General features: G+C 38.5%; 1 protein-coding gene across 3 annotated transcripts in view; it reads right to left on the bottom strand.

The window, feature by feature from the left end:
- The window catches only part of UNC79 (unc-79 homolog, NALCN channel complex subunit), a 216,357-nt gene that overhangs the window by 103,595 nt on the left and 89,962 nt on the right, over positions 1-22,800 (bottom strand). For all 3 annotated transcript variants that reach the window (XM_065871451.1, XM_065871450.1, XM_065871452.1), the window contains 8 exons: positions 17,438-17,628; positions 16,736-16,859; positions 14,594-14,734; positions 12,158-12,379; positions 9,927-10,154; positions 5,770-5,911; positions 2,158-2,237; positions 1,925-2,073 (listed from right to left, as the gene is read on the bottom strand). In XM_065871451.1, the coding sequence (XP_065727523.1) occupies positions 1,925-2,073; positions 2,158-2,237; positions 5,770-5,911; positions 9,927-10,154; positions 12,158-12,379; positions 14,594-14,734; positions 16,736-16,859; positions 17,438-17,628 (1,277 nt within the window). The remainder of the gene's footprint in view (positions 1-1,924; positions 2,074-2,157; positions 2,238-5,769; positions 5,912-9,926; positions 10,155-12,157; positions 12,380-14,593; positions 14,735-16,735; positions 16,860-17,437; positions 17,629-22,800) is intronic.

Here is a 22,800-nt window from a genome sequence, read left to right on the forward strand (position 1 = left end):
TGGAAAACCGTTCCTATGCTCTTTTCCTATGTTAATTTTTTTAAAGAAATTACTTTTATGTAATAACATAGGAGAACACTACCAGTTAACAGTGCATTTTTAACATAAAAGTTAAAAATTGTATATTATAAATGAAGGTACATAAATGAACAATGACTGTTAAATAATAACTGATATCAGTTATGTTAAGATGATGGGGTGATAAGTGATTTTTAAAATTTTTCCTCTTATTCTAGCAAAGAACAACTCTTTCTCTATTAAGAACAGCCTCTCCACCAACTGGCAGGGCTGTCAATCAAGTTCCCCCACCTTCTCTATCCTAATAATGAACACAAAACCCAGGGTGATCAATGTCATGAAGAGTGATTAGTCCAGGCGTGGGCATGTGACCCAAGCATGAGAGTGCTAGCATCCTTTTTCCAGGTTTTGATATGCACTCTGAAATCTCAAGAATGAAGTGTAATGTCAATCTAGGGCTGCTAGCAACCCTCTCTCTTTCCCACCTTACAGGAACAGCCTGAGGAGAAGAAGCCAGCACAGAGAGAACTAGGCTAAGTGATGGGGAGGGAGAAAGGGGCAGGGAAAGAAAGAGAGAAAAAAACAGAAGGAGAGAGAGGTATCCCTGGTAACATCTTATGAGTACCTGCCATTCTTAAAACCAGACTACTACTGGTCAAAAACATACCTTAGCAAGTTTAAGCTAAGTCCCTATCATTGCATGCCAGAATAGTGCTGAATATATATTTCTAGTAATAACGTTTTCAAAATTTTTATTCAATTATTTAAAGTATGCCTTCTGTTTCGTTTCATTTTGTTTTGTTTTCTATTTGGCTCCAGAGTTAATATCAGAATCAAAACTATGTTTGACTTTAAAAACTTATAATGCAGCACTAAGAGAAAGAAGAAGTGACACATTATCTCCGTTTTACAGAGAACATATTGAGGTACATGTCACTAGAGAGCCTTGTTTTTGAGAAGACGTACGAAAGCTATGGAATGAAAAGGAGTAACTTTCAAACACTGTGTGCTTCGTCTTAATAGTAGAAATCAGACAAATATACATCTAATCCCAACCCTGCCATTAATTAGCTGTGTAACCAAGCGTAAATTTCTTAACTTCTCTGAACTTTTGTTTCCTCCCAATGCTGGTTGTATTAAATGAAATGATATATAGTACTTAACACACAGTAGGTACTCAAAAAGCTTGAGCTACTGTTATTGTGTGATGAAGGATGATGATGCCTCCAGAGCACAACAGTAGGTCTTATATAAGGAGAATGTCCGAACAATTGCCCTCATGGAGCTTGCAATTTAGTTGAAGGAGGCAAAGCATATATATATATATATATATACAGCACTAGTAGAAAACCCTCTCAGTGACAAAAAAATTCTGGATTTGTCCAGTAACATATAGCTCTCCCAGTTCTCTAAGGCAGTCTTGTTTGAAAAATGGAAGAGCGTCCCTTCTGCAAATCCCTACATTGTCCACCATGGCTTTTGTGTCAGGGTGGTACTTTGGGGGAAAAACCTGGGCTACAAAGCCCGAAGGCTGAGGCAGAGATCCCACGGCATCAGCAATCCAAATGGCCTGGGTACATATTTGGTAGAGATCGCTTTAACGACAAAAGTCAGCCCACCTAGAGTACACAATATTCTTAAGCCATCTAACAACTGAAAGGCATAAAATAATCCTTATTTTGCCTTTTCTACTTCTAAAGTACCTAGCAAAGACAATTACTATTCTTCATATTGACATACTCAAAAATTAGACTACATAAAAGAAATAAAAGTAGTTCCCATAGGTAATTAGCCTGTGCTGGCTAAGAGAAATAACCCAATGAGTTGGTAAGTCTTACTGTAAAAACGATTTTCACAGATAAAAGCCTAAAATATGAACAAACAAAAAACTACTAGGAAGACATACCTTGCAATCAACATATGATCCTGAATATAGGCTAAAAATTGAGGATGATCTTTTCTAGCACTGTATAAACACTCTCCGTGTAGACAGAGGATCTTCAGGCAATTGAGCATATTAAAAAGAATGTCTGGCTCTTCAAACTTGGCCATTTCCTATGCAAAGAACCACAGGTTTACTGAGTTATCTAAAACGGCAATGCTACTAAATATAATACTCAAATATTTCAAAAAATGTACCTGGAAAATGGTGTATATTAGTCTCAGCGTTACGGGAAGCTGCTGGTAGCAAAACTTCCTTTCAGTATCATTCTTTATTGCTGGGAAGAAATAATTACACAAAGGTTAGCATAACTCCTTCCCCTCACCGTTCATGAATTGATCAAGACCATAAAACAAAGAGGAGTAAACACAGAAATAGAATATATTAAAAAGTGTTCATGTAATGTGTTTATTTGTTCTCCAAGGTAGCATATATCCTTTCCATGATGCAAGTGCAGGAAACCTTCTAGATTTAGGATCCTCAGCTTCCACCTTCCACTGTGTATTCAGATGCCTTTGATTCCCGGAAGCAACCCCAGCCCAGCCCTATGCTCCCGTGGGCAGCTATTTCTGCTGACACCTGGAAGGGGCTTAGGGCCTGCCGAGGTCTGTCCTTCTAACTGAAAGGGAGATAAGCAGGTATTAAAGAGAGATACGCAACTTATATTAGCACCTAAGGAGGGATTTACCCCAGGACTCAAGTGTACACTATTCACACATGCACAGGACTCCCATGTGCAAAAAGGGAGCCTTTTAAAGAAGTTGAGCATATTCAAATCAGAACTACTCATGGTTTTATCTTCTTGTGAGGAGCTCTAAAAAGACCTTTGGGACTTCTCCGGTGACAAAGTGGTTAAGAATCCGCCTGCCGATGCAGGGGACACGGGTTTGATCCCTGGACCGGGAAGATCTCACGTGCCGCGGAGCAACTGAGCCCGTGAGCCACCACTACTGAGCTTACGCGCCACAACTACTGAGCCCATGTGCTGCAACTACTGAAGCCCAAGCACCTAGAGCCCGTGCTCCACAACAAGAGAAGCCACCACAATGAGAAGCCCGTGCATCACAACGAAGAGTAGCCCCCGCTCGCCGCAACTAGAGAAAGCCCATGCGCAGCAACAAAGACCCAACACAGCCAAAAATAAATAAATAAATAATAAATAAATAAATAAAAAGACCTTTGCCTCTATAGTGGGTAATGGTGGTATATTTTACATGGGGCATGCTAGAGAAAAGAATTCGAAAGTTAACCAGATATAGAAACGAACGTAAAATGTTTTCAAATCACCATCCTAAGTTTTGGCCATTCCTAGGATCAGAGACAGTGAGAGCCAAACCCTCTTGGTGTATATACTAGTTTAATGGGGATCTTCCACTCCCATGTATTTTAAATACTTGTTACCAGCACTAAACTCCATTTGGTCTAGCATGAAAGAAATTTTTAACATTTTTAGTGGAGGACATCTCTGACTGCTATAAGGAACAGGCACCAGGCCACAAAATGCAGAAACAGGAAATACTCTAGAATGAGAGAGGGAAACTGCTGAACACGTATCAGTAGAGCACCCATCTGTTCTCTGACAGAGGAGCTCAAGACCAACACCTGGAGACCCACAAAGCAGAAGCAGGGTCAGCATGTGTAGCAGCCAGGAAGGCCGGTCTTGGAAGAAAATTCCTCTTCCCTGAGGACACAAGTGATAACTGTGTCCTGTAAGACAGCAGAAAGTAAAAGAAGGAAAACAGACCAGAGGCTGTGGCCAGAGTCTGAAGTAGTGTTTGGGGGAGATGAATACAGCAAGTGTTTAAATAAGTGGAGTTTACAACAATTAAGCAAAGGAAAGAGTAATTTATAAAAACAAATTGCTTCATTTTAACCATTGTTCAAATAAAATGTTACATATAAATTAAAACGGTAGTGAACTGATTTGCGTGCTATGTCAGGTTTAAAAATATATATTTATATCTAAAGAGTACAGGTTATTGGATCGTAAGTGAAATCGTTGCTTCCCTTAGGCATCAATGCCTGATAGAAACATGGCCCTGGGATCTAGTCTCAACCCTGTCACTAACTAGTTGTACAATATTTGGGTTTCCAATTCCCAGTCCTCTGCCCCCAAATATGCCCAGAATCAGGGGTGAGCAGGTGGAACTCATTTCATTTTGTGTTTCAGCTCCTCAGATGACCCTGATGCTCTATTACAGTTTTGAAATCATGTTAAGCATAAAACATAAATCAGGGCTTCCCTGGTGGCGCAGTGCTTGAGAGCCCGTCTGCCGATGCAGGGGACATGGGTTCGTGCCCTGGTCCGGGAAGATCCCACATGCCATGGGGCAGCTAGGCCTGTGAGCCATGGCTGCTGAGCCTGCGCGTCCGGAGCCTGTGCTCCGCAACGGGAGAGGCCCCAACAGTGAGAGGCCCGTGTACCGCAAAAAAAAAACAAAAAAACATAAATCAGGAATGAATAACTTGTGCTATATGACCATGGGCAAGTTGCTTAACCCATCTTGGATGTACTTTCCTCATCTACAAAGTGAGGAGGCTGACCTAGATCCGCAGGTTTCAAATTCCTTGCTATGAAATCCTTTGTTGAAAGAGAATCTTACTTAGAGCTCCAACATAGGAAATAGCACAAGTCAGAACACTCTGGTTGAAGCAGGGTGGGGAGCCTGGGTCTTTATCATTTGCCCACATGTTCTCACCAATTGCCACCCCAATTAAGGAAGGTCAAAAGGAAACAACACAGAGATTTACAACTCCAAGTACACACTGAAAACCAATGAAGTAGGTTATCTCAGGTGTTCCCTCATCTAAGTTGCAATGGTTCTAAATAGTGTGAGGCAACACATACATCCTCAACTATTTACACAATCATGCTGAAGCAGTTAGTTTCAACCAAGCATTTTGTACTAATGATGTAGTTACCTTGGTCTGATAAGACACCCCGTGACTTGCAATGAGCCCCACAAAACAGTCACTTAATAATGTTTGCTGTCCACTGAAGAAATGATGGAAAGCTTCCCAAACTTTGGTTCTGGGGAGTAGGCTCTATTACAACAGGTGTTCTAACAATTCAGGATAGTGGAAGCGAGAAGACAAAAATTCCGAGAGTGCCACAGTGCAGATCCAGAAACCAGGCTTTCTCAGAGGCACGTGGAGTCCCATCCTAAATTCCTGAAACTCCTTCAGAGTTTGAGGAGCTGGAGATGATTCCAGGCCTGCCTGCCATCTTGCTGGGCCCAATTCACCTACATAGAGCCTTTAAGCAAAGTAGAAGGAGGTCACCTCTCTTCCCAGCTCTCAGCAGAGCCAAACTAGCCTTAGAGTACGACTCATACAGCTATTCACGGTGAGGCCATCCAGGGTCACAGCCAAGCCCCTGGGGCTCAGAAGCTGCACGAGCTCAACTTTGGTCACCTCTATCCAAAAACACTGTGCTTTGGCCAAATGCCCTGAGTGGCTTTCAAGAGTGTTGGCAGCCTCCACTTGGGCCCTTCAGCCTTGGTTCACAGCTACTTCTCCACAGAGAACATGATTCACTATATGTAGAGGTGATGCTTTCACGGACAGGGTAGGTTTTTATCGATAGCAAGAAATACGCTCAGTGACCTCTCTTCTGTGAGAAGCACAATCTGGATCTGTTCACTTCATAATCCTGAGAGAAATGGTTCCCGTGCACAAGTCTGTACTGAGGAACCCAAGTCTGAGCTTGCCCAAGCCGAGGGTGATCTAAGAAATCCGGGTTCTGAGTGTTAGACCTGTGCAAACTGGGATGTGCACACCTCTCCCCCCATCAGCCAGAGTCCACCTACCAGCATGTTCCATGGGCTTGGTGCGATTGCCTGGGTTCTCCTCATGCTTAGTTGCTGGGTTCTCCTCATCCTCACCTTCCGGGCCTATAATAAACTCTGGTCTGGAAGAAAGGAGGCTATCCTCAAGGCTGTCTGTGGGCTCCTGAAACAAATATGACAAGCAGCCAGATGAGCAGCCCTTTGGGGATGTAAAGAACGGTTCCACTTAGTTCAACACAGATGGATGAGCGCCTGCTGTGTCCCAGGCCCTGTGCTGAGCCCCGGAGGGCAAACGCATGTGCCTCCATAGAGACTTGAGTTTATTGCCATAATGGTTAAAGGAGATTTGGATCAGCTGTTTTCTGAAATATTTTCATTCCCTTAAAATAAATATGGAAAAAATCTCAAAAACATTGTTAAATCTTCCTAGGCCTGCTTTCTCATCTCTGCTGTAATCCCTGTGAGCATGTCTCACTTGCCAGGTGATTCCAATCCACGCTCATTTTGTTTAATCACAGCATTTAATTAGCAGAGAATAATAAGGGGTTCACACCAATATATTTAGATACAAATACTGGTTGCTGGGGGAAGTCAAATTTTTAGGAGCAAGAAATTTCTATAATATGTGAGTTAAAGAGAGCAAGGTATGGCAACCCAGGTGTCCATCAACAGATGAACAGATAGACAAAATGCATACAACGGCATTATTATTCACCCTTGAAAAGGAAGGAAATTCTGACACATGCTACAACAGGAATAGACTTTGAGGACATTATGCTAAGTGAAATAAGCCAGTCAAAAAAGGACAAATTTTCTTTTTTAACATCTTTATTGGAGTATAATTGCTTTACAGTGTTGTGTTAGTTTCTGCTGTATAACAGAGTGAATCAGCTATATGCATATGTATATCCCCATATCCCCTCCCTCTTGCATCTCTCTCCCACCCTCTCTATCCCACCCCTCTAGGTGGACACACAGCACCGAGCTGATCTCCCTGTGCTATGTGGCTGCTTCCCACTAGCTATGATTTTACATTTAGTAGTGTATATATGTCCATGTCACTCTCTCATTTTGTCTCAGCTTACCCTTCCCCCCTCCCCATGTCCTCAAGTCCATTCTCTACGTCTGCGTCTTTATTCCTGTCCTGCCGCTAGGTTCTTCAGAACCATTTTTTTTTTTTTTTAGATTCCACATATATGTGTCAGCATACGGTATTTGTTTATCTTTTTCTGTCTTCACTCTGTATGACAGTCTCTAGTCCATCCACCTCACTACAAATAACTCAATTTCATTTCTTTTTATGGCTGAGTAATGTTCCGTTGTATATATGTGCCACATCTTCTTTATCCATCCATCTGTCGATGGACACTTAGGTTGCTTCCATGTCCTGGCTATTGCAAATAGAGCTGCAGTGAACACTGTGGGACATGACTCTTTTTGAATTATGGTTTTCTCAGGGTATATGCCCAGTAGTAGGATTGCTAGGTCGTATGGTAGTTCTATTTTTAGTTAAAAAAGGACAAATATTGGATTATTCCACTTATATAAGGTATCTACAGGAGTCAAACTCATAGAAACAGAAAGTAAAATGGTGGTCTCCAGGGGTTAAGGGGAGGGAGAAATGGGCATTATTGTTTGATGGGTACAGAGTTTCCATTTTGCAAGAGAAAAAGATTGGTTGCACAACAATGTGAATATACTTAACACTATATCTGTATGTCTATATATAGATATATAACAAGCTGGAAAAGGGGCGAAAAAGAAGATTTAAAGAGAGAGACAGAATGTATTAGGAATAGCTACCGTTTAAAATATCCATCTCTAGTTACCCTCCTATTCCAGTTTTATTCTCTCTTTCAACTCCCACCTTCAAATATCCTCTTCTAAAATCATCCTCTTTTAGGGGAAAGGTTGGGGGAGGGATAAATTAGGAGTTTGGGATTAACATATACACAGTACTATATATAAAATAGATAATCAACAAGGACCTACTGTATAGCACAGGGAACTGTGCTCAATGATCTGTAATAACCTATATGGGACAAGAATCTGAAAAAGAATGGATATATGTATAACTGAATCACTTTGCTGTATACCTGAAACTAACACAGCATTGTAAATCAACTATACTCCAATATAAAATAAACATTAAATTAAAAAATTTTTTACATAAATAAAATTTTAAAGTATCCTCTTTAGCTAACACTTTAACCAGTAATTACTTTAACCAATAATTTGAAGAATTACTTGATAGCCAGCTGAAAGCAAGAAGGAGGTAAAGATTGATGGGATACACGAAGGACACCAAGAAGAAAGAAACCAGTGCTAAAACGGTGTCTGGGAGGGTTCTGAAGAATATCTTTGCCAACTTTGCAGTTTTGCTGAGGCTGGCCCTGTTCCTTGGTCACCCATGAACAAGACACTAAATCAAATTATAAACTGAGTTTCATAAAATTCGATATGGCAAAAAGTTTCCTGCTGCATACACCCAGTTTTCTTCGGCATACACCCAATAACTCACGTATAATTTTCTGTAAATGGAAACATCATCAGCTCCCAAGCCAGAAAACATGGATTTGTCCTCAACTTTTCCATCGCTAAACGCTAACTAAACACCAAGTGCTGTTGATTCTCTTTCCTAAAAATCCGTCAGGTCCACACCTTCTCTTTATCACCACCATCAATTGCTTTAGTTAAGGCTCCCCTGTTTCTCCCCTGAGTGACAGCATTACCTTCTGACTAAATACCTGTCCCTGGCCTCCAAATCCTCTAATCTCTCTCCTCCACTGGCAGAATTTCTCAAATTCATCAAATTATATCACCACCCTGATTAAAATTCTTCAGGATTCCCCCATTGTCGCCAAGACAAAATCCTTACCTCTTAGTTTGGCAGACAGAGCCCTTAATAAATGTGACTATAAAACTGAGTCTACCTTTTACTCCTTTGCCATCCTCCTCGCTGCTCTAGCAACGATGAACTACTCGTAGTTTCCTGAGTGTATCATCACCCCCTTTCCTCTGTATCATTTAAACAGAGTTTCCTGGGTCTCAGCAGTCCTTCTCTCCTATCACCTTCATTTCATTAACTCCACTCCTCCTTCAAATATGTGCTCAGCAGACATCTCCTCCGGAAAGACCTTGCCTATCCCCATCACACCTCTAACCTAGCTTCATCCTCTCTCTGTCCTCCCATAGCTATCTTGTTCATCTCTTTCTCACTACGATCATCGTGAGCATCTTAGGTTTTTCATTTACGTAAACGTCTTCCTGATTAGGCTCTAAGCTAGACGATGTTTTCGAACCATCTATTACTGTGACTGCTTTAGACTATATACCCAGTGACGGTGTTAAAAGACCGTACTACAGGAACATTATGTTGTGGCAGGTAGGACTAATGAGTTACGTGGGCTGAAAGGTATTTAAAAACTGAAGCAACACTTTACTGCATATATACTATACATCCCCGAAGAATTTTTTAAAAGAAGTCGCTTTCTACCTAGACAAACGCTAGGGGAAGAAAAAGAGAAGATGGCGAACACCGGCTCAAATGATCCAGGTTCATCTACCTATGATGCTATGTGGGTATTTTGGTGATGTGTGTATCTTAGATGGAAAATAGGCTAAACAGGGAATAACTAATAGATGGAGTAGATAATTCATGGCATATATTAGCTGTTCCCTATTTAAACAATTTTCTTAAAAAGCAGAAAATGAAATGGAAGCTTTATTGGTTGTTGATCAAGTCAATTGGTTTTATACACTGAGGTGACCAAGGAATTTTCAGTGTCCATATCCAATCTACTTACTCAATATTTGATGTCTATATTTTGTAGTATTCATTTTTATCTAAACTTTGTAATATAACTTTGTGATAAAAGTTATTTCAAGAATACCAGTAATGCTTTGTATTTATGAAAACTGTATGAACGGATATACTACAACCCTAACTCAAGACTCAAGAATTCTAACTCAAGAATTCTGTGTAATGTATCTCCATCTCATGTCTCTTTCCAGGAGCCTGAGTTAGCAGAAGGAACAGGGAAACCTTCTTTTAACGCAATCTCACGTATAACCCAGCATGGAGCATAAGATAATACTGGAGGAAGACTCCATTACACCATCTACTGCAGTCTTTATTACCATTAGGCATGGATCATCTCATGTCTTCAACTGCTTACCACCAGCCGGCTTTCTTCTTTGGGAGCCAGTCTCTCCAGGAGCTCACAAGCAAGCTGATAGCAGAGAATACTAGACTGACATAAGTTACACTCAATTGCTTTTTCTTCCTTCTGGCAGGTGTGGGAGCCCCCCCAGGGGGCTTGGAAGACATTGTTTATAATGGAAATAATGTCCTTTGATAAGCTGTGCTCTAAGCCCATCGTGATCCCATCATCTTGTAACTCCATCTGAAAGATACCAAAAAAAAGCCAAAAAAAAAAAAAAAAAAAGAAGAAGAAGGAGTTTGGTCCTTTTGTCCAATATTCCACTGGCACACTAACTGGGGACAATTTTCACTAACTGATGACAATATAAATTATTTAAAGATGATAAGGCTTACAGACCATGAGCATACATTACTTTCCATGGAATCTTCTAAAAAGAAGACAAACACAATACAAAGTAATAGGAATTATTTTTTAAATCATGTAGGACATTTAAAAGAGAGTTCTTTTTTAAAGCCAACACTTTGTGAGATTTTACACATTTAACAAATGCTGTTCCTCACCTAGTGTCCAGATCTTGGTTTCTAAATACCATTATCCACTAAAGGAACCAGGACTCCTTGGAGAAATGGCTGATTCCAGGGTTGGGGCTAGGAAAATATAAAATGATCCTGGAACATTCTGTCACGTGAGACATTAAGGAAGTGTTCAAAGAATGATGGGAATACGTCAAAAGAACACAGAAGCCAGTTTGAAGGGACTCTCATTGGCCAAATGTGGGATGAAATGAGCCTCAAAATAAATAATCATAGTAACAGATTTTAGCCCACTGAACAAAAGAATCCATGACTACATTCGGGTATAAGTAGATTAAACAAATAAACATATAAATGGGAGAGGCAGGGAACCTGCTCCTTCAGTAGAATGCCAGCTAATAAATTAAAAGAAATGATGGAATTAGAATATTATCATTTGGTAACCAACAGAGTAAAAATTGATTCAGGCATGAATCATCCATGGATACTAAAACTAGAAGGTGAAAGTCTGATGAAAAACAGGAAATCTGTCTTAAAGTAGCTCCCTACAAGTAAGTTATTAATTACAAAGGGGAAAATAGTGGCTTTGTAGTAGAGAAATCTGGCAGAAATCACCTTAACCAAGTTATTACCACCAGTAATGGGACATTATCATGTCATGTGCCCCCCGATATCATGCACTGAAAACAACATAACATCACATCTGTGGTATGACTGACAAAAATGCTTAACTCAAATTGATTCATAAGGAAACATCAGACAAACTCAAATTGAGAAGTATTCTATAACGTGACTGGACTGTACTCTTCAGAAATGTCAAGAATATGAAAGATAAACAAAGATTAAAGAACTAATAAATCAGGACAAATCATTGTAATGAGTGATGCTGGACTGTGTCCTCAGTCAAAAATAACTTTTTACTTTTGCTATAAATATGGTATGATTATTATATCAATTTTTAAAATGAATAATTTCTGTAAGTTTTATAATAGATAATAATATTATAACAATATTAATTTCCTGATTTTGATAACTGTACTTGGTTGTGTAAAAGTATGTCGTTTTTTAGAAAATACACTCTGAAGTATTTAAGGATAAAGGGACATCCTGTTTGCAATTTACTTTCAAATGGTTCATTAAAAAATTCTACAATTCATACATACACATAATTAAGAGAGAGAGAGGAGAAATAAATGTGGTAAATGTTGACATCTGGAGAATGTGGGGGAAAGTACTTGGGAAGTTTTTGTACTATTCTTGCAACTTTTCTGTAAGTCTGAAATTATTTCAAAATAATAAGTTAAGAAAAAATGTTCTCCTGACCAAAGCCTTTTTCTTTTAAAATTAACTTCAAAAATCAATTTATACAATATATTAAAATCAGCCCATCACTATAGAGTTGTACCTTGCTCTTCCCCAAAACAGCATTACCCAGTTTGTTCACCAAATTTGTTCAACAGAATCAATTCTAATGATGCTAGGGTGTTTCTAAAATTCATATCCATTCTCATGTGTCAACATCATTGAAGTTATTCATACAAGTATTTTTCAGACTCCTTAGGAAATCCCCATAGAAGTTTGTGAAATGTCTTGAGCGATGCTGCATCATTTCCGTAAGTGCGAAGATGCCCAACACATAGAAAGAATCACTATACAATGCTTTCCCTCATTCTTCACCTCTGAACTAAAGGAAGTTCATGCTTCAGCTACCTGCTTCAGGAGAAGATCAAACATGAGGATGAAACAATTTAGATTCATTTCATCATCTTCACAATCAAAGTCAATAGTCCTTCCTCCTTGATGTCCAAAATTCTTGAAAGGACTACGAAATGGGCTACGCATAGGACTCCGAAATGGACTCTGAAAAGGACTATGAAACGGACTCAGCATATTGTGCTGAACTCGCCGACCAGGATCAGAGGCAACACTCACCTAGAAGGAAAAACATTAACACACATAAGTGAACTCACAGGAGCTCAAATGGCTGTACAAAATATTGGAGGACTCTGTGTAAGGTATTTCCAGCTGTCACACTGATTTCCTTCCTTAGCCAATGGCATTAGTACCTCCAAATCCTATGAATCTTCTCAAAACATAAAAATAAGAAATAAAATATCTAAACTTTCTAATTGTCAGGTGAATGAAACATAAGTACCCTGAAGAATGAAGGCAGCTCCCTTTGCCATTATATTTTTCATTCCGTAAAACATTTCCAATTAAACTAAACTGTCTGCATCTACTTAAAACCATAACCTGAAAAATGATAACTTACGTAAGTAAGGCATTGCAAGATCACTTGTGAAATCATTAGCACAGAATCTCAGATTGACATGACTGGTTAAAGAAAAATGGTCTCTGGGTATAATAAGTATTAAACTGTCATGAAAAAACAATATATGTCAAGCCTGCTGTACTGTTTATTCTCCGTCTGCCAACCCAATCCTCCCCCCGCAGAAGGCCCTCACTGCCCTTTTCTGCCCTGTTCTATGCCCAAGGATGCCCAGGACTGAGTCTCTCCTGACCCTCTTGCTGGCTGGCTTCCAGTTGGGTTCAGTTAATGAGAGGCACCAGTGGAAGACCTGAAGCTGAAGGAGTGAGAGGTAGGAGTTATTTCTTCCCACCTCCTGCCTCCTTTGATGCTACATCTTTGGCAGTATCTCCACCCTCTATAGTTCCTCTAGCCAGCCTTTCCTTATAATTTCAGCTCCCAAAAGGCCCAGGAACATTTTCCCTTGCTCCTTCAGCCCTAGGGGTATAAAGGCTTCCTAGTGAACTACTGCTGGCCCCTGGGTGCCTCACCAACCCCATCGCCCCCTTAACCTTTCCCATAACTCTATAGGCAGAGTATCCATTAAAATCTCTTCATTTGAACCATCCGGGATAAATTCTGTAGCAGGATGCTGACTGACATACCTGTACATCATTGTGAAATCATCTTTTTTCTCTTTAAGATCTCTCTAATGATCAGAAATCTCCTTGAACACCATATTTAAAATAAAAAAGAAGAGTACCCCCATTAAGAATCAGAATGCCTGGATAATGATAGCGTTATCTGTGGCAAATCACTTCAGTTCACTGAACCTCAGGTTAAGTAGTTGTAAAATGAGGCTCATGAGCTCTTCCCAACTGCCTCACACAATCCTGTGATGTCATTAAGTGTGAATACGTTACACAGTATAAAGTGCTAATGATGTACTGTAATATTAAAGATTACTGAAGAAATCAATAAAATATAAATGTTTGGCAGCTGGCTCCTATGAGGCAGATGAGAAAAGAAGTAATGATTTTTTAAAAAGAAAGCACTGAATACAAACTATGATCCCATGATCATGTTATATTCTCATTTTCTAATCCCTAGAGAGCAGGTAGAATGACTGGGGGCCTGCAGTATACAGCCGGGAAAATGTTATGGAGAGGCTTGTCAAGGAGACAGGGGAGAACAGTCCCTGCCTTGGAGAGGTTGATGAGAGTCAACCTCTCCAAAACTGATCATGGTCTGGGAATGTCAGAACAACAGCAGAAACTTTATCAGGTCCTCTCCATAGAAAAATTATCACAGATGTCCAACAGTTCTTGTACACTGTAGACCAGACTATATTTTCTCATCCTCAAAGGTACAAAGGGGTCAATAAGATGGGCTCAGTTAGTTTACAGTGACAAATCACTCACAATCACCCCTAGTTGATCATCTTTTCCCAAAACACAATAGGGAAAAACAAAGAGCAAGCAAACAAAAATATCCAAACTCCTCATTCCCAAAGTGAAGCAGTGATCTGCCCACTAGCTGGTAAAGAATTCTTATTCACCAGAAAACAAAACAAAACAAAACTGGATAGTACCCCAAAAGCTCAAGCTACTCTTTTTGGTTTATCGAGGATGAGAGGTAGCTAGCAGAGATGTGTAGGAGAAAAACTCAAAGGAAAATGAAAACTCAATAACTTACTGATTACAGACTATACCAAACATGTCTTAGAACAGTGTTTTCTGTTATTTAATGTGCTTAAAAGGTTAACAGAGTGAGTGAGATAGGATGAAGAAAGCATTTTCAGAGCAGTTTATGAGGATGTGACTTTAAGGCCCACTATAATTGACAAGAGTTTTCAAAATCTTAACAAGTAAGACAAAAACAATTGTGGCAATAATTACCCTTCGAGCTGCAAGGTTCCCTGCCAGTTCACTGACTCTTGATTTTCTTTGATTTGCCAGTTCTTTAACAGAATTAACTCCATCAGAAAACATACTGATTAATAGTTGAAGTGGAACCATGATGTCTAACTCTGATAATACCTGGGGAAAAAAGGCATATGTCCCCCAAAATATAAACATTAAAACTCAAAAAAACTATGTTTAACATTTTTCCCTAAGGTGACCTATTGAACATAAGGACATTTAGCCCCACACATATTCTATCTGCGGTCATCCTCAATTATTCATGCTAAAAAATTCAAAGCTATCATTGAACATTCCCACTCCTCCACTCCCCACACCCGATAAATCGCCATGTTCTTTCTATTAAAACTTCTAAGTATCTCCTGATGCTGTCCCCTCCTTTCCATACCACTGCTGCTGCCTTAGTTCATCACTTTTCTCCTGAACTAGTATAATCTGTGAGCAATCTTCCTCCAATCTTTCCCCACTCTGACCTGAATGCCCCATCCGACCTTGCTCTCTGGTGCAAGCTCAGGTACCCTTCTGTCAAAATCATGTTACTTTATCTGTAATGAATTTTCTAGAAATAGATGCCTGCTTCCTTCAGACAGAATTAATCCATCTGTCTTCTCCGCTTTCTTAAAACTTTGTACATACCTTTATTAGAGCAATTATCACTTTTTATTATATTTGATTATTTGATACTATCTCCCCACTGTGAGTTCCTTGAAAAAAGGAAGTATGAGGAAAGGATCATTTCTTATCCCATTTTTATCCTACTGCCTATTACTGTGCCTGGTACATAGGAGCTCTATAAATGTTTCTATAATTAATTAATAAATGAGTCAATCCAATCACTATATTGTTCTCTCTGTTCCCCAAATGGTTAGACCAGACGTTTAAAACATCCTTCAACTACAGAGTGCTTTGAAGCACTCTGTCTTCAAAGCAAAACTGTGTCAAAGCCCAGTCTGTAAAACATATAAGCTGTAATTGCTCTAGCTATGGAGAACCTCTATGTTCTGGAGGTTTACAGGCCTGTCTGCTCACCTCCAGATGGCACAGCTAAAGGGTGTATAACTGAATAACTGAGGCGCTATCTAGCCATCTGTAGAAGGATGGGCTTTCCTAAAATGGAAATTATCTTATGGAAGTCTACTTGGGGATGAAAAGTTAAAATTCTGAGTCCCAAAAGTGACTTTTTTTAAAAAAATCCCTTTACTACTTGTCAGTTATGAAAAATATTATTCTTTAGTTTACAACCCAGAAAGGCATCTCCAGAACTTGAAAAGCCTTGGGGATCACATCCTTCCATGATACAGAAATGTATCTGCACCCAGAGCTAATCTAAATATTGACTCTGTCCTCCTTTTCTGAAATTGTCCAAATTTTATAACAGGAATTCAACTCAATTTAATAAATTTTTAAGAATGTACACTAAATAATAAAGTATGTGCCAGATGCTGAGAGGAAAGGATGAGGGAGTTACAAATTCAAAAATGAAAAAGACCTGGACCCTGCACTCCAGGCATTTGTAATCAGGAAAAGAGATAAAAGTTAACTATAATATTAAACAGAAATAGAGTTTACACAGAGAACCTATATGAATACTGGGGGAAGGAATAATGAACTCTAATGGGAAGATAAGGGTGTGACATAGGAGAAAACTTCATAGATAATTTCGGAGCTGAATTTTAAAGAATAAGCTAGAGTTCACATATGGAGACAGGAAATGAAATCATTCCAGGCGGAGGGAATAGCATGAACTACTCCCTAAATCAGTACCTTTCAACCTTTCCAAGTAAAGGACCTATTTAATATCAAAAAAATTATCAGAATCCCACAAGACAGCTATTACACTTTTAGTATCTATTGATAGAAAAAATATAAGAACCAAAAGCTACTATGAATTCAGTAATAGTATTGCACAAATTTGTATTTTATTAACCACAACGACAGCTAATATATTTGAAATATAGCTATTTGTCTATGCATATGAGTTACTAGTCTACAGATAGTCCTGAGCAAACATACGTGTTTAAGGATTCTTTGCAATAACTCTCTGCCCCCTACCCAAGGAGCTAAAGTTCATAGGCTAAAAACTATTGCCCAAAATGATCAAAAGTGTCATTTACTTACATGAAGCCACAGTAAAGCTTGTTCCTGCACAGAGGAAGGGTATCCTGTGAACCGACAACTAATAAAGCCAAACATCTCTTCCATTGAAAAAGGTAGAGGACAAAGCTCAATGTCAAACATTTTGCTGAAAAGCAGAGCAACAAAAGTAAATGACCAGTGGGCATATAGTAGGGTCTACTGTTGCATTTCCATCTATATCTTATTTGGGGAGCCAAACAGTTTAGTCTGTGTTCTGAACTATTAGCATGTTTCATTTTACTGAAAATGCTTATGTCGTTGGAATAGATATAAATAATTCATACAGTTGTTAATAACATTGGGGTTCATACTCATATCAGGTTTAACAGAAGGAACTGCATTTCTAGGGAATTGCACTTCTAGGGAATTGCTCCCCAGCATCTAAAAACATTGTCCCTTTGTACTTCTCCCACTTTATCCAAATCATAATTACATTTGAAAATAAACAATATGGTGTGTCTTTTTATTATCCCATAAGAACGAAATCCTTTCTGAACAATTACAAATCATCTTAGCACAATTTATAGCAACTATTTCATTCTGAACCTTCCAATTTTTCTATAGGATCATTTAAAAGTAAATGAGATTATATAAAATGCTAAGCACAGCGCCTGGCACACAGGACATGCTCAATAAATGTTAAACATCATAATTAACGGTAACTTCATTAAACTACTTACCCACCTTAATACTTCCCTGAATTCTTTTAACTGATTATCTGGGACTTCTGTTCTGATGGCTTCCAGCCATTCCGGCATGATACACTCCCACACGGACTGACTGATCACATTGTAGGGAATCAGGCAGAGGATTCGGTTGAGACCTTCCTTCAACTGAGTCACTGTGCTACAGGACTTATCCCAGTATCCACCAACCTGATGGCATTTCCACAGCCACAGGGGAAAAGAACAAAGTGCACTTGTTACATTTATACTCAAGGAAATACTACATGAAATGGGTACAAAGACCACTATCCATTACATCTGAAACCTGGGCCAAGTATATTGAGTAAGATTTGGAAAAAACTACAAACCACCAGGATCCCTTTGTTACCAAAAAGAAACCATAGTTACAAATAGGTCCAAATAATGATCACAGACTGAATTTGAACTATTCTACTGCAGACTTCTCAAATCACACATGAATTAAAATTCCAAAGATTTATTCCTAGTAGGGTGAACAGGCTATTGGAGCGTTTTTTCTAAGGTTTGACAAACCCATTGCAAATATGTGCAGTTATACCTGTGTTTCAAAGGAACACAGATTTCTACTACTGTACACTTTGTATTGAAGATTTTTCATATGGAAAACGAAGGGAAAGAGAGTACTTTTTTCCCCTATACTGCATATTCTGCCACAATTTTTTCCCGAAGAATGTTCTAAGGCTGGTTGAATCCATGACATTTTTAAAAGCTATATTTTTTACTAAATAAGATAGTACATTAATTTTCTAATGCAGAAAAACTTAAAATTACAAACTGAGGTTCTGTTTGTAATTCTGATTTTAAATAAAGATCCTATATTACTATTATACGTATCAAAGTAACAAAGGGTTGACTGGTCCTAGATCTTTACTATATAACACAAGATTTGTGGGAAAATATGTTATTTTTTTCCTTCCAGTTTTATTTAGTTATAATTGCCATGCGGCATTGTATAAGTTTAAAGTGTACTGTACACCATAATGATTTGACTTACATATGTCATGAAACGATTACCACAATAAGTTTAGTGAACATCCGTCACTACAGATACGAAATTAAAGAAATAGAAAGATATTTTTCCCTTGTGATGAGAACTCTTAGGATTTATTCTCTTAACAACTTTCACATGTAACATACAGCAATGTTCATTATATTTATCATGTTTTTACATTATATCCCTGGTACTTATTTATCTTATAACTGGAATTTCATACCTTTTAGCTGCCTTCATCTAATTCCCCTTTCCCCCACTCCCCACCTCTGGTAACCACAAATCTGATCCCTTTTTCTATGAGTTTGTTTGTTCGTTTTTGAAGTATGATTGACCTAGAGCACCATATCAGTCCCTGTTACACGACATAGTGATTTGATATTTCTATATATTTCAAAATGATCACCCTAATAAGCCTAGTTACCATCTGTCACCATATAAAGATATTACATAGTTATTGACTATATTCCCCACACTGTACATTTCATCCCTGTGACTCATTCATTTTGCAACTGGAAGATTATACCTCATAATCTCCCTCACCTATTTCTCTCTTCCCCCTAACCCTCCTCCCCTCCCGGAACCACCTGTTTCTTCTTCGTATCTATAACTCTGTTTCTGTTTTGTTATGTTTATTCATTTGTTTTGTTTTTTTAGATTCCACATATACGTGAAATCACACAATATTTGTCTTTCTCTATCTGACTTATTTCACTTAGCATAATGCCCTGTAGGTTCATCCATGTTGTCACAAAAGGCAAGATTTCATCCTTTTTTATGGTTGAGTAATATTCCATTATATATGTACCACTTCTTCTTTATCCATTCATCTATTGATGGACACTTAGGTTGCTTCCATATCTTGTCTATCATAAATAATGCTGCAGTGAACATAGGGATGCATGTATCTTTTCTAATTAGTGTTTTTGTTTTCTTTGGACAAATACCCAAGTGGAGTTGCTGGATCATATGGCAGCTCTATTTTTAATTTTTTTGAGGAACCTCCATACTGTTCTCCATAGTGGCTGCATCAATTTACATTCCCACCAACAGTGCAAGAGGGTTCCCTTCTCTCCACATCCTCACCAACACTTGCTATTTGTCATCTTTTTGATAACAGCCATTCTGACAGGTGTGAGGTGATATCTCATTGTGGTTTTGATTTGCATTTCCTGATCATTAGTGATGTTGAGCATCTTTTCATGTGCCTATTGGCCATTTGTATGTCTTCTTTGGAAAAATGTCTATTCAGGTCCTCTGGTCAATTTTAATCGGATTTTTTTATAAGAGTTGTATGAGTACTTTGTACATTTTGGATATTAACCCCTTATCAGATATATCATTTACAAATAGCTCCTCCCATTCAGTACGTGGTCTTTTCCTTTTGTGAATGTTTCCTTTGCTGTGCAAAAGCTTTTTAGTTTGATGTAGTCCCATTTGTTTATTTTTGCTTTTGTTTCCCTTGCTTGAGGGGACATGTCTAAAAATATTGCTAAGACTGATGTCAAAGAGCATACTGCCTATGTTTTCCTCTAGATATTTTATGGTTTCAGGTCTTACGTTTAAGTCTTTAATCCATTTTAAATTTATTTTTGTATACTGTGCGAGAAAATAGTCCAGTTTGATTCTTTTGCATGTCTAGTTTTCCCAACACCATTTATTGAAGAGGCTGTCTTTTCCCCATTATACATTCTTGCCTCCTTGGTCATGGATTAATTGCCCCAAAACTATCTTATTTTAAAGGAATCCAATTTAAAATATTTAATTGTTATATCTAGAATTCCACATTATTCAAAACAAATAAACTCCATTTAAATTTGAAATATCTATTTGGTATCATATTGGCCAACACGCTAGATGACTGACTAGACATTTTCAGGAAGTGACTACATTTCTGGGGTTGTTGCTAGTTACATAGACTCAGAAGAGCTACCACTGATAATGTTGCGATTGTGGAATGTATCATTACTGAGGTCCCTTTGGCTATTTAATTTATGGTTAAGCCATATAAAGGCCTATTGGTTTTGGGTCACATTTTGGAACAGGTATCCTTATGGAGATACTAAATTGTCAGTGACCAGACAATGGATCCTTTGATTTGGAAAAGTTTTTATGTTTAAAAGGATTTTAGAGAGTTCTCACCCTAAATAAATGTCCTCTTACCAATGGGGAAGGATCAGATTGACAGAAGCATACCAAAAATGGATCACAGCTAGCCTAAAAGACTCCCTTAACAAAACTGAAGAACAGAAATCTGATTTAGAAAGAAAAATAAAATCCACACCCACCATAAACCTCCCCCCTCCACCACCTCCCTCCTACGAATGACCCAGTTGGAGGTTGACATTCAGAGCCTGGTAGGAGCCATTATAAAGGCCTTCCCTCAGAAGTTTAATTGCGCTAAAATGGAATGATCTACTTGGAGAAAAGGAATATATCCTAAAACCTTTGTCACACAATTTATAAAAAATATTGCAAAGGCACACAGCTCTAAATCTACAAATCTCAGGTCATAGGAGTCTTTTGTTTTCTACTTTAGTTGAAAATCTCGTTTCTGATATAAAGAGGTTACTTCAAAGTAATGTGGTTGCATGGGCAGGCCAGCTCCTTAAGGTTATTATTGAGGCTGTCATCTAATTCTTTGAAGAATTAAAAATAAGTGGCCTTGCCTTACTAATTGAATATTTACAAAAACTAAACTGTGGCTCTAGAAGAATCCCAAAGCTCATCCATCTTTCTTACCAGTCCCAAAGCCTCCCCTATTCATCTCAAAATGATTGCAGATACTGTAAAAAGTCAGGACATTGGAAAAGCGACTGCCCTGCCCTTCAGAAGAAGAAACACTTAAATAGCAATTGTCTTAGGCCCAGCCTCCTCGGACAGGCTCCTCTGAGTCCTCTTCCCAACTAAGGCCTCACCTTGGACCTGTTAAAAACTTCAGACTCTCAACACAAATAATTTTGTCCATCTCCCATGAACTTCCTCAAAATGCCTGCTATAAAAGCTCAAGGCTGCCAAGAGAATTTATTGTTTGTCCCAGTCAAAACCTGTTAAGAGACAAATCTGCCCTTGAAAACCCTCTTAGATTGTTATCTAGCAAGCTTGCATCCTTTCTCTCCCTCTTTGACATTTAAATCTTCTACCACCCAGCACTACCTTCTCAAGGACTTGAGAATCACCTCTTTAAAATGCAAATGTTAAAGGAATTAAATGTGGCTCTCTAAGGGGTGCCTTGCTTTTATTTGTACTATTGCCTCCTCTCATAAAATAGAAGAAATGTATTTCTCCTCCTGATAAGCATCACTTAACACTCCCCTTAACAAACCTCCAATGCCTTTTTCCTTAGCATACTCCAGCCTTTAAAAAGTAACTTCTTAGTCAACTAAAACAACTGTCTTAGGCTGAATCACAGCCTCTATCAGATTATATATCAGGTATCAGGGCAAATAAAAAGCTCTTAAGGGTCTCCCCCTACAAATATTGCTTAAAAACTTTAACCCTATATTGAACAGATTAACTAACAACTTGGTCCATCTGCTAGAAACACAATTTGAATAAAAGTGAGGTAAAGATGAAAGCCAGCTCTTATATAAACTAGTGAGTTTTGTATTAGGTCTGTACTTTCTATAAGGTCTGTATTTGTGTCTGCCTGTATGTTTATATATGTATGGTATGTATATGTGGTATTTTCTTCCTCTGGATGGTTTTGCCAAATTAATTTATAAAACAACTTAAAAGATCTCTATTCTAAATGGGCTTTAAAAAAATAAGAGCTTTTAAAAATTAAATATTCCTCCAGTCCCTTCCATCAGGAAACTTGCACAAGCCTCTTAGATAACCTCATCCACCAGAGGGCAGACAAGCAGAAGCAAGAAGAATTACAATCCTGCAGCCTGTGGAACAAAACCCACATTCACAGGAAGACAGACAAGATGCAAAGGCAGAGGGCTATGTACCAGATGAAGGAACAAGATGAAACCCCAGAAAAACAACTAAATGAAGTGGAGATAGGCAACCTTCCAGAAAAACAATTCAGAATAATGATAGTGAAGATGATCCAGGTCCTCAGAAAAACAGTGGAGGCAAAGATCGAGAAGACGCAAGAAATGTTTAACAGAGACCTAGAAGAATTAAGGAACAAACAAACGGAGATGAACAATACAATAACTGAAATGAAAACTACAGTAGAAGGAAGCAATAGCAGAATAACTGAGGCAGAAGAAGGGATAAGTGACCTGGAAGACAGAATGGTGGAATTCACTGCTGCGGAACAGAATAAAGAAAAAAGAATGAAAAGAAATGAAGACAACATAAGAGACCTCTGGGACAACATTCAATGCAGCTACATTCGC

Source organism: Phocoena phocoena, chromosome 2, assembly GCF_963924675.1.
Source record: "Phocoena phocoena chromosome 2, mPhoPho1.1, whole genome shotgun sequence".
Classification (NCBI taxonomy): domain Eukaryota; kingdom Metazoa; phylum Chordata; class Mammalia; order Artiodactyla; family Phocoenidae; genus Phocoena; species Phocoena phocoena.